The following is a 12146-nucleotide window of genomic DNA, read 5'->3' on the forward strand; positions in this document are numbered from 1 at the left end:
CCTTCTGTCCACTGGTTCACTCCCCGTATGGCCGCAACTGCTGAAGCTGAATTGATCTGAAGCCAGGAGCCAGGAGTTTCCTCTGGGTCTCAAGCACTTGGGCCACTTCCACTGCTTTCCCAGGCCAAAAGCAGAGAGCTGGACTGGAAGAGGAGCAGCCAGGACATGAACTGGAACTGCAGGCAGAGGCCTAGCTTACTACGCCACAGTGCTGGTCCCTCAGAAACTCAGCAGTTCTACTTTTCTATGTCAACCCTGGAGAAACACAGACAGCAGGTACCTAAACAGGCATGCACACAAGGGCGTGTTCCCTGCAGTGATACTGTCATAAAAACACTAGAGATCACCTAAATAGGTATCTGAAGGGGAAAGTTAAACGGTGATACATCCACACTTGGAGTATTCTGCATCAGAGTGAAGCTGACCTTAACAGAAGGTGTTAGAACGTATTCTAAGGCAGTTAAGTGAAAAACAAAACATGTCATAGGATAATAAATAGGGTCCAATTTGTTTTTTAAAAAACTATTCATTTTTGGGGGCTGGCGCTGTGGCATAGTAGGTAAAGCCGCCACCTGCAGTGCCAGCATCCCATATGAGCACCAGTTCAAGTCCCAGATGTTCTACTTCTGGTCCAGCTCTCTGCTGTGGCCTGGGAAAGCAGTAGAAGATGACCCAAGTCCTTGGGCCCCTGCACCCATGTGGGAGACCTGGAGGAAGCTCCTGACTCTTGCTTCAGATTGGCACAGTTCTGGCAGTTGCAGCCATCTGGGGAGTGAACTAGTGGATGGAAGACACCTCTCTCTCTCTCTCTCTCTCTCTCTCTCTGCCTCTCCTTCTCTCTGTGTGTAACTCTGACTTTCAAATAAATACATAAACCTTTAAAAAAAAACCCTACTCATTTCTATACCTATGTCATCTATATCTATAAAAGAAGAGAGAAAGACCTGAAAGGCTACATCAACAACCAGTTACAGTGAAGGCGTGTGATTAGTGGACCTAATAAATAATATCTCCCTGGGCAAAGGGCTTTATGTGAACTATCTTCTAATTCTCTTACCAACCTGATAAGGTAGATCCTGTCATGATTCATTTGAAGAAATGGTAAATGGAAAGAGGTTAAGTAACTTGCCTAATCAGACTTGAAATCCCAATTTAAATTTGATTACTCTAAGACACTATTTTTCACTTTACATACTTGTAGAGATCAATTTTAATTACTGGGGAAAAAAAAAAAGCAAAAGAGATGTGTTCTCTGATCCGAAGGAGCTGCCCCCAGCCTGGCAGGGGCGAGGCGGTAGGCAAGGTTGGTGATGGATTAGGGCAGTGTGCTCAGTGGACAGGGGCGGGGCTGGGGGCTTACATCCGAGGAGGTGGGCTCCTGTGAGGTCCTCAGCAGCACCCCCTCAGCCAGGGCGCGGTCCACAGCCTGCTGAGCCAGCTCCTCCAGCTGCCGCTCATCCTGCAAGACGCTTCCCCAACAGGTGGCCATCCCAACCTGGATGGAAGGATAGAGGAAATCGTGGTGACAGAATGCCCGAGATGCAGCAACCATTGAGACTGCTGGTAGCTACCCTCAAAGCGGTGGGACCCTGACCTCTGTGGGAAGGGACAGTGTGGTACAGGGCAGTGAACACTGGCTAGCCCCAACTCTAACGTTCGTGTGCCCACAACAGGAGCTTGACAAAGCATTCCCAAGGCCCCTCTCTCTCTCTCTCTAAGATTTACTTATTTATTTATTTGAAAGTCAGAGTTACACAGAGAGAGGAGAGGCAGAGAGAGAGAAGTCTTCCATCTGCTGGTTCATTCCCCAGATGGCCGCAACAGCCGGAGCTGCGCCAATCCGAAGTTAGGAGCTTCTTCCAGGTCTCCCATGCAGGTGCAGGGGCCCAAGGGCTTGGGCTATCTTCTACTGCTTTCCCAGGCCATAGCTTTCTCTTGACCCTTCATACAACGGCATTAGTCTTACAGTAAGGAAACAGAGGCTCAGAGGCAGAATGACTTGCCCTGGGTAATAACTGGAACAGCGTGGCCACAAAGCCAAGTCTCTGGACTCCCAGCCCAGTGCTCTTGGTCAGAGTCACTAGTGTCATACGTGACTGGGGTGAGTCCCTCCCTCCTTCAGAGCTCAGATTCTCTACTTGTGAAACAGAGAGGATGGGGTAATCAGTGGTCTCCAAGCCTGGCTGAACATTCTGGGAGCTTGAGAAAGAATACAGACTTCTGGGACTTCCCCAGAGATTCTTATTTAAGAAATCTGAAGGCAGGGAGAAATTGAGGCTCCATCTTCACTAAGCATTGCTGGGTTGGGAATCACTGCAGTAGATTATTAATTTTCCTGCTAGCCCCAACAACTCAGGTCAGCAGATCTCAAATAAATCACATGGGAGGCAGGGAAGGAGCCCCTTGTGGAATACCATAAAATGCAGATAAGATGAACTCCTCCCTCATACTAACCAGGCATGAAGTCACTAGCAGGAAATGATTACATTCTATGTATGGACATCTATCATCATGGCACCAAAGACAGAAAAAAAAAAAAATATATATATATATATATACATATATATATATATATTGACAGGCAGAGTTAGACAGTGAGAGAGAGAGAGACAGACACCCCCCAAATGGCTGCCACGGCCAGCAGGCTATGCCGATCTGAAGCCAGGAGCCAGGTGCTTCTCCTGGTCTCCCATGCGGGTGCAGGGCCCAAGGACTTCGGCCATCCTCCACTGCCTTCCCAGGCCACAGCAGAGAGCTGGACTGGAAGAGGAGCAACCGGGACAGAATCTGGCACCCCGACCGGGACTAGAACCCGGTGTGCCGGTGCCGCAGGCAGAGGATTAGCCAAGTGAGCCACAGCTCCGGCCGACAGAAAATATTTTTGAGAACTCACATCAGCAGGACAGAGTTAACTGAGGCCCAAGTGCCCAGTGTAACAGAAGGAAGAGTCCCACTGGTCACTCAGACACACACGTCTTGATATTCACTCATTTTGCAGCAGGTTTAAGACCCGGATGAAAATCTGGGAAAGCCAGCCATTCATTTGGTTCTCCCCAGTGGTCAATTAATTGTAAGAACAGAACGTGGCTGCCTGGCTCAGTGGTTCCCAGGAACAGAGAACAGTAGGTAACCTCTGTCACACGAAGCTCTGTTCCCTTTTCCCCATGACCAGGCTGGTGCTAGACCAATTATGAAAGTCTGCCAGGCTCAGCACAATGTTTTGAAAGAACGACCACGTGATCTTAAGAGGGTCCTGACAGCATCCCTGTTGGGTAAGAGATGGAAGAGGGCATAGTTAAAAAAGAAAGAGGAGAAAGAAAACAGCTCTGTCATCATCAGGTCTGGGACTGAGTCCACAATAACTTTACTTCCCTGTAAATAAGGCTACTGCGTGATTTAAACGAGAACAGTCTGCGTGCAGTCTCTCAGCGGTGTCTGGAGCGCTATGCGTGGGAGCTTGTACTGGCTTTGGCTGTACCCAGTGGACGACTCATCAGGGCTCAGCCTGATGGCTGCGCCAGGACAAGAACCAGGATTCTGACATCAGAGCCATGCGCTATGCTCTATGAAGCCCCATCGCTCTACAACTCTGATTCCAACTGCTGGCTGCTGCTGGGCTTTGGGTCAGTGGGCAAACATTGAGTGGCATCAAATGCCAGGCCCCTAGCTAGGGACCAGGGACACAAAGAAAGACAGGACATAAAACTGATCACTAGGGGCCAGCATGGTGGCATAGAGGTTAAAGCCACCGCCTGTAGTGCCGGCATCCCATACGAGCACTGCTTCAAGTCCCGGCTGCTCCACTTCCGATCCAGCTCTCTGTTATGGCCTGGGAAAACAGTAGAGGATGGCCCAAGTGCTTGGGTCCCTGCACCCGCGTGGGAGACCTGGAAGAAGCTCCTGGCTCCTGGCTTCAGATCAGCCCACCTCCAGCCGTTGCAGTCATTTGGGGAGTGAACCAGCAGATGGAAGACTCACTCTCACTCTCTCTCTCTCTCTCTCCCCCCCCCCCCCCCCGTTGCAGTCATTTGGGGAGTGAACCAGCAAATGGAAGACTCTCTCTCTCTCTCTCTCTCTCTCTGCCTCTGCCTCTCTGTAACTCTGACTTCCAAGTAAATAAATAAATCTTAAAAAAAAAAAAAAAAAAAAAAAACACTGCGCACTAGGGAACGCGCTAACTGGACTGCTGACTTTTTTCACTGTAGGGTCTCAACCCTTCTTGTGGCTTTGTTTTGCCGATGGCACTCCTCTCTGTGTCTCAAAGTAGCACAGCCAATTGCGTCCTGAAGTCTCCACAGATCCAGACAAGCATTTGTTGTCTGCTCACAAAGCTGCTTCTCCGGATGAACCCATCCAGGCACCCTCGTCCTGTAGGTACTTCTTTCCCACCCCTCACCCTCCCCAGATCCCGTGGATTCTTCTACCAAGAGCACGCCGCGTGCCCTGACCCCAGCTGGCTCCTGCTCTTGGAGCAGACTCCCCTCCTCTGCCCGGTCCAGGCCGGGTCGCGTGCGGTGTCTCTTCAGAACTCTCCCCAGCACCCCGCGCGGAGCAGCCGCCCCTGCTCGCCGCCCCGGGCTCCTGCAGCCCCCTACTTTCTCCTGTACCAGTGGGTAGTGCTGGTCGTGATCCCTTCTCTGCCTAGCACTAGCAAAACTTTAATAAAGGCATGACGAAGGAATCCCCACCAGGAAATCCGGGCGAGGGCGAGGCGAGGTCGCAAAGGCACGGTCGCCTGCCCAGACCTGCCCTCCTGCCCCGGCGCGCACGCTCTCACCCTGGACAAAGTCTGGTCCCAATCGTTCCCAGTTGTGTGTGTGTGTGTGGTGCTTTTTTGTTTAAAAAAAAAAAAAAATCAACTCTGGCTCCAGTCTCGCCCTGCGCTGTCGGCACCGGCCCGATCTGGAAAATCTGGCATCAACATGCGCCAGCCCAACCCCCTCGCTGGACGCCGACTTCCCCGTGCGAGCCACCGGCCTGAGCGCCAAGATCTCCCAGCCTCCAGAGTTCCAATCGCTCGCCAGACCCCTCCCTCGCATCTTTCCTCCCGAGGAAACCTGACCCTTGCCGGCCGCCGTTGCCGAGCTCCAACCTACTGGTTCGTCGTCCCGCAGCGCACCGCACTCAGACTTCCTCGCGCCGTTACTCGCGCTCGGGGGTGGGTGGGCGGAGCCTCGGCGCCGCCAGTGCGCGTGCGCGGACCGCCCTGGCTGGGCTTAAAGCGCGGGGCGGGGCAGGAGGCCGGTGTCTGTGAAGCTGGACGGCGGCCGTAAAGGGGCAGTCCGTGTGAGGGTGGCCTTGGCGTTAGGGGTGCGCCTGCCGCACTCAGGCTTCCGGGGGCCTTGGGAAGGAGGGGAGGGGACCGGCTTGGCTGGCGGGAAGCGCGGGAGTGCAGAGCTCGCAGGGCGTCAGATGCCAACGTCCAATGTGAGACTGGTCCGCTGAGGTGGAGTAGTCACCAACTCGGGGACACACAGTTGGTAGGGGTGTTTTGGTGACAGAGACTGGCCCAGGGCCCCATTGCGTGTTAGGGGCTGAGCCAGTATTGGAACCCAGACAGGTTCCCGGGAAAGGGGGAACTCTGGGTTTTCTTACTAGGACAGCCGCAGGGAAAGCCTTAGAAAGCAGCTTCATTTTCCCATGCGTTTTGAAATCAGGGCCATTTGGGCCAGTGTTTCTCAACTTTTTTTTTTTTTTGACAGGCAGAGTGGACAGAGAGAAAGGTCTTCCTTTTTTTTTTTTTTTTTTTGACAGGCAGAGTGGATAGTGAGAGAGAGAGCGAGAGAGAGGTCTTCCTTTGCCGTTGGTTCACCCTCCAATGGCCGCCGTGGCCGGCGCACCACGCTGATCCGAAGCCAGGAGCCAGGTGCTTCTGGTCTCCCATGGGGTGCAGGGCCCAAGCACCTGGGCCATCCTCCACTGCACTCCCTGGCCACAGCAGAGAGCTGGCCTGGAAGAAGGGCAACCGGGACAGAATCTGGCACCCCGACTGGGACTAGAACCCGGTGTGCCGGTGCTGCAGGCGGAGGGTTAGCCTATTGAGCCGCAGCGCTGTCCTCTCAACATTTTCAATTCCACCTGCATCAGAAGCTGTTTTTTTTTTTTTTTTTTTTTTTAAGACGTGGATTCATGACCTCTACCCTCCCCCCAACACACACACTTCACTCCTTGGCAGCCCCAGTGCCTTAACAGTTTTCGTATGTTCCATGGAATTGTTTGCCGACCAAAGCATCCGATGTGAGTTTTAGTTAAGTGCTATCGGCGCAGGCCTAGGGAGTTAGCCTTGATTAAGACCCAGCCTGTGCTTTCAGTTTCATTAAGAGGGGGTTGAACAGTGCTTTACTGGAAGAATTGGGGAAGGCTTTGAGCGTCTAAAGAGAGGTGGGAATGCACAGGCAGTGAGGGAGGCGGAGTGCAGGGGAGAGTCTGGGGTGGGGGTTGGGTGTTCCAAGTAGAAGGGGGAAAAAGCGAAGGCATAGGCTCTCTGCTCAGAGTGGCGAGGCTCCTTTGAGAGACAGATTGTCATAGTAATGAGGATGGCCTGGGGCTCAGTCTTGGACAGGTGTCCTTGGGTGTCAGGTCAAGGAGTTCAGCTATCCAATGGGCAGTGGGAGGGCCATGGCAGTTGTGTGTTAACAGGGGCCAGGGAGAGGTCTCACGAGTTAAGGTGTGAGATGATGAGGCATGAGACAGGGCAGTGACTGTGGAGGTGGTGAGAAGGGAGATTTAGGAGGGAGAGCCAGGACATTGCAAGTCGGTAGCTCAATCCAAGACCGAGATCTTCCAATTTCTTATGTAAAGCGTGTACATTCTCTGACTAGAGCAGGCTGAGCCCTGATCTTTGTATGGTGGAAGGGGGAGGTGGGGATAGCAGAATAGTGTTGTCTGAAACCCTTCCCCTGTCTGCTTCTGTATCCATTGGGGATATGAAGCAGCAGTTATTATAATGGGCCCTACAAGGCAGGAAAGGGTCGCTGTGTTAATGAGAAACAAAGGAAGCTATTTCTATCACAGATGAAGTTCAAAATCAAAACCATGGCCCAGGGTTCTCTGTGCAGGTTCCCCTCTTCCAAGACCGGCGCTGAAGGACACATGTCAGGTGTCTGGTGGGATTTGTGGAGGATTCCTGACTGTAACTGCCCTTTGGTTGAGTCCTCTCACCTGACATCAGGTAAGGTGTCTTTATTCCCGTCTTATGGGTGTGGCAGCCAAGGCTCAGGAGTTGGACTTGTTCCAGGTGATCCGGTTTGTGGTGGCACTGGGAGTGAAGGGCTCTTGGCCGGGGGTCTCCAGTAAGGTGTTTACCTTTCCTGATCCCCGAGTCCTGGCATCATTCAGGTGTTTCCAATTCAGGTAGCACCCTGTGGGTCAGCTTGTATCACATTATCTGTCTTCCACTTCGCAGTTGTCAGTATCTGAAGTGGTTGCTTGTGTGTGCTGTGGGCCCCCTGCTAGAATGTGAGTGCTGTGGAAGTAGGGACAGTAGTCCAGTGGTCTTGCCCACTACTCTACCTCCAGCACCCAGCATGGTGCCTGCCACATAATACATTCTCAATAATGTGTATTGAGTGATAGAAATCAGCTGGGGAAGGAGGAGAAGGAAATCCAGTTAGTGAAAGTTTAGGATACTCCAGCTATTTCTCACAAACTACCTTCCCTTAGAAGTCTTTCAAGGTCGGTGCTTTATCTCCACTGGGCGATTAAGAAAGCCTGCTACGTGGGGTCCTATCAGTGGTTTGTTCCTTTTGAGCTGTAGACTCCTTTGAGAATCCCCATTAGACACAAACTTGCATCCACCACATAGAGGGAGCCACAGACCTCCTCAGGCCGAGAAACCCAGGGTTAGGGGACTTGCCCAAAGTCTTCGCTTGTTCTTCACTCCCTAGCTGGAGTGGACTACAGGGAACCTAGAGAAGATTCTGCAGCCAAGGGAGATGGTGAAGCCCCCAGCATTTGGTGTCTCAGATCTGAGTTTAAATCCGAACTTCACAACCTAGCAGTGTGACTATGGGCAAGTCGTCTTACCCTGAATCCCACTTCCCTCACTTCCAAAATGGCATTTTTTTTTTTTTTAACAGGCAGAGTTAGACAGTGAGAGAGACAGAGAGAAAGGTCTCCCTTTTTCCATTGGTTTACCCCCCAAGTGGCTGCTACGCTGGTGTGTTGCGGCTGGCGCGCTGCGCTGATCCAAAGCCAGGAGCCAGGTGCTTCTTCCTGTGTTGCGGCTGGCGCGCTGCGCCGATCCGAAACCAGGAGCCAGGTGCTTCTCCTGGTCTCCCATGCGGGTGCAGGGCCCAAGGATTTGGGCCATCCTCCACTGCACTCCTGGGCCACAGCAGAGAGCTGGCCTGGAAGAGGGACAACCGGGACTAGAACCCCAGGGTGCTGGCGCCGCAAGCAAAGGATTAGCCTAGTGAGCTGCGGCGCTTGCCTTTTTTTTTTTTTTTCCAAACAACTATCTTTTATTGGTCTGGTCACTAAGTACCAGGTTCTTGGCTGATGACTTTACAGTCATTATTTTTTTTTAATTTTAAGAAATGTATTTTTGAAAGTTTTGAAAGTCAGGGACAGATCTTCCATCTGCTGGTTCACTCCCCAAAGGCCTGTAACAGCCTGAGCTGGGCCACGTCAAAGCCAGGAGCCAGAAACTTGGTAGCAAGGACCCAAGTACTCGAGCTATCACCTGCCATCTCCCAGGATGCATTGGGATTGAAGTAGAGCTGGGACTTGAACATAGGCACTCTGATGAGGGATACAGGTGGCTTAATAAGCATCTTAACTGCTTTGCCAAACACCTGCCCCTCATTCCCTTTTTACTTCAGTGCTATGAGGTCAATGCCATTTGGTTTCCATTTTACAGTGGGGGAGCTGGAGGCTGGAGGAGTGGCCCTGACCCTGTGAAGATCACACAGCTCTGCTTCATTAGCCATCGTGCTCCCCTGCAGGCAGGCACTTTGGGGTGTGCCGTGGGCTCAGGCTTCCCAAAGCCGACTTTTTGTATCCTCCACAGTCTCTGCTCTTCGGCTTTGTGGGAACATTGGAGATAGAATTAGGCGAGAAAGGACAAACAGAGGTGCTCTGCAGTGTGAGTGGAGCCCGTCCCTTAGCTCTGTCTCTTGCCTTTCCCTGCGGGAAAGTCTGAATCCAAGTCTGGACGGTGCCTTTTGATTGGGACACCTTTGTCAGGGCCAGTCTCTGGCACTTGGGCTGCACCTGTGCACATGGCTGCTGCCCGTTTTTAGCAGTGACATCATCCCACCTGGCACTGTTTATGAGGCTGTCTCCCCCTTGGCGGGCAGCCACTGCTCTGGCCATTCAGAGTGGGATTTCCTCTGTCTTCTAGCCCCTTGCACAGGCCTGGCCCAGCACTGCTGCTCAGGAAGTGCCTGTGGGATCAAAGTGAGGACTCTCCCTATGTGGAGGATTTACTGTGTGCCAGGCCTGTCCCTGACACTTTGTGTTACCTCATTTATACCCCACCTTAATCTAATCCTGAGAGGCAGAAGTTGCTGAAGAAATGGGCTCAGAGAAGTTGGGCTTTGCCTTGGGCCCACTAGCCATGATTGATAGACCAGGGCCTGGGCTGTCACAGGGCAGGCACACTTCTCGGCTCCCAGGATCCTCTGAGAACTCCTGTGGGCAAGTTTCTAGTCCAGCCCTCATTCATGAAGCAACAGAAGCCCAGAAAGGAGAGATGAGTTACTGCCAATCCCTCCTTTCTGCCTGCTGCTTAGCTGCTTACGGGTAAATGGGGTCTGATTTTTACCAATACACCACCCAGGTAGCACAGTACCTAATCCAGCTTGCTCACTAAATACTTTAAAATTTTATTTAGGAAAACATTAAAAAAATTATCATTAAAAATTAGGATAATGACCACTGCATACTTACCATCCAGTTTGTGAAATAAAACATTGCTCATAAAACAGAAGATGAAATCTTCATTCGCAGCAATATGGATGGAACTAGAGGTCATGATGTTAAATAAGCCAAGCACCAAAAGACAGTGCGGCATGATCTCATTCCTGTGAAGTCTAAGAAAAGGTGACTTCACAGAAGTTCCAAGTAAAGTGGTGATTACCAGAGGCTGGGGAGGGAGGGGGAAAGGCTGATTAATGGGCGCTAGGTTATGGTGAAAGAGGAGTGGGTAGTTCTGGGGTTCACTTTCACATAGACTATAAATGCACTACATATTTCTCTAAGAAAAGCAAGGCCAGCACCGCGGCTCAATAGGCTAATCCTCCGCCTGTGGCGCCGGCACCCTGGGTTCTAATCCCGGTCGGGGCACCGGATTCTGTCCCGGTTGCCCCTCTTCCAGGCCAGCTCTCTGCTATGGCCCAGGAGTGCAGTGGAGGATGGCCCAAGTCCTTGGGCCCTGCACCTGCATGGGAGACCAGGAGAAGCACCTGGCTCCTGGCTTCCCATCAGCGCGGTGCGCCAGCTGCAGCAGCCATTGGAGGGTGAACCAATTGAAAAAGGAAGACCTTTCTCACTGTCCACTCTGCCTCTGCCTATCCAAAAAAAAAAAAAAAAAAAAAAAAAGAAAGAAAAAAGAGAAGCAAGCTAGGGGCCAGTGTTGTGGTCCAGTGGGTTAAGCTACTTGGGACAGAGCTGGGGAATTGCTATACTCATTGGGTTGGTTTCCTGGCTTAACCTTTTGAGTCTCTCTGCTGTTCACCTCCCCAGCTAGCTACTGTGACCACAAGGACAAAGACAGAGCCACAATCCACCATGACCACCTACTCTGCCTTGCCTTGAGTTGGTCTCAGAGAACAAGTGTTCTTCCTGCGTTCTCTACTCCAGCAGGTTGGGCTAAATGCCCCTCCCCAGGAACCCCACTGTGTCAGTCCTTACTAACTGTGCTTCCCTGAGACTCCTGAACCCGGGAGCAGGCCCAGTAGCAGTGCCAGTCTGGGAGGCCTTAGAGAGCATTGAACTGAACTAAACAAAGGGCTTACCCAGGCTGGGGCAAGTCCATCGTGATCCTGAGACCTCGCCTGGGCTTTGGCACAGGATTTGAGAGGTAGGATAGTTGTGCTCTTACAAGATCCTGGACTTCCATCCTGCGTGTTGGACCCACTAGAACTTCTCTTCTGGGGATGCTGCTTCCCTGGGCACTGTCTCAGATTCTGTCCACAGAGTGGCAAACCCAACTCTCCCAGCCCCCATAGCCACTGGCTCATGTGTTCACACTGTTGGCCTCCGACCCGAGGGCGTTGTCTTACTTGTTTCTCTCAACTGTTCATTTTACAGAGAAGAAACCCAAAGCTCAAGAGGTTAAGTATCTTGCTCAGGGTCCCTGAGCATGTGAATGACAGAGCAGGGATTTGAGCAGCCTTCCTAATGTGAGCCAGGCCCTGCCTAGTCCCTACAATTGCACGGCCTTAAAGGAAGCACTGCCCGCTCTTCAGAAGGTGATGATACCATTGCCGAACATTTGCTTAGTGCTTGTCACAGGTCAGACACAGACTCAGCTGGTTACCTATATTTCACTAAATCCAATGGGAGTTTGGTTATGCCCATTTTCTGGTGGGAACTGAAGCTCTGAGAAGGAGAGACGCCTTTGAGGTCATATAGCAGGTTGAACAGTCTGACCCTCTTATTCTATCTTCTCCCCAGACATCCTGTTGTTTGCCTCCTGCCTCCTCCATACTTTGGCCTTCCAGACCTACTCCACCACTACCATTCTTGCTCTTCCCTTACCCCAGGTCCTTCCCTCGCAACCTGTGTCAACAGCTCCACCCCCATTTATTTATTTATTTATTTATTTAAGGGAAAGAGTTTATTGGGGGAAACCTGACAAACCGAGGGAAGGGGCAAAGAAGGAAAAAGAGGAAGAAGACAAGTGTAAGAGAGACTGAGACAGAGGTTGGGAGAGGGAGAGAGATGTGTGTTTAGGAACAGGTCCTTCTAAAACTTTGCTGGGGGGCGGGCAGGGAAGTAGGAGCAGCGAATCCCATTAGGATAGGGCTCCACCCCCCTTTTAAAAAGGTTTTACTTATTTGCACTTTATTTGAGTGACATATAAACACAGAGAGATCGTCTATCTGCTGGTCTGCTGCTCAGATGCTCACAACAGCCAGATCTGGGCCAGGCTGAAGTCAGGAGCACAGAACTCAATCTGGGTCTTCCACGTAAGTGGCAAG

The 12146-nt window shown here is 51.7% G+C and overlaps 1 protein-coding gene across 5 annotated transcripts in view; it reads right to left on the minus strand.

The window, feature by feature from the left end:
* The window catches only part of GSS (glutathione synthetase), a 29700-nt gene extending 24526 nt beyond the window's left edge, over positions 1–5174 (minus strand). For 2 of the 5 annotated variants that reach the window (XM_062204087.1, XM_062204082.1), the window contains exons 1-2: positions 5063–5166; positions 1361–1495 (exon numbers count right to left, since the gene is read on the minus strand). In XM_062204087.1, coding sequence (XP_062060071.1) covers positions 1361–1489 — 129 coding nt within the window. In that variant the 5' untranslated portion in view covers positions 1490–1495; positions 5063–5166. Of the gene's footprint in view, positions 1–1360; positions 1496–4777; positions 4797–5062 lie in introns of those variants that run through there. The other 3 variants (XM_062204083.1, XM_062204084.1, XM_062204086.1) reach the window with 3 other exon arrangements.
* Between the last annotated feature and the right edge of the window lie 6972 nt (positions 5175–12146).

The sequence above is a fragment of the Lepus europaeus genome, chromosome 10 (assembly GCF_033115175.1).
Source record: "Lepus europaeus isolate LE1 chromosome 10, mLepTim1.pri, whole genome shotgun sequence".
NCBI classification, from domain to species: domain Eukaryota; kingdom Metazoa; phylum Chordata; class Mammalia; order Lagomorpha; family Leporidae; genus Lepus; species Lepus europaeus.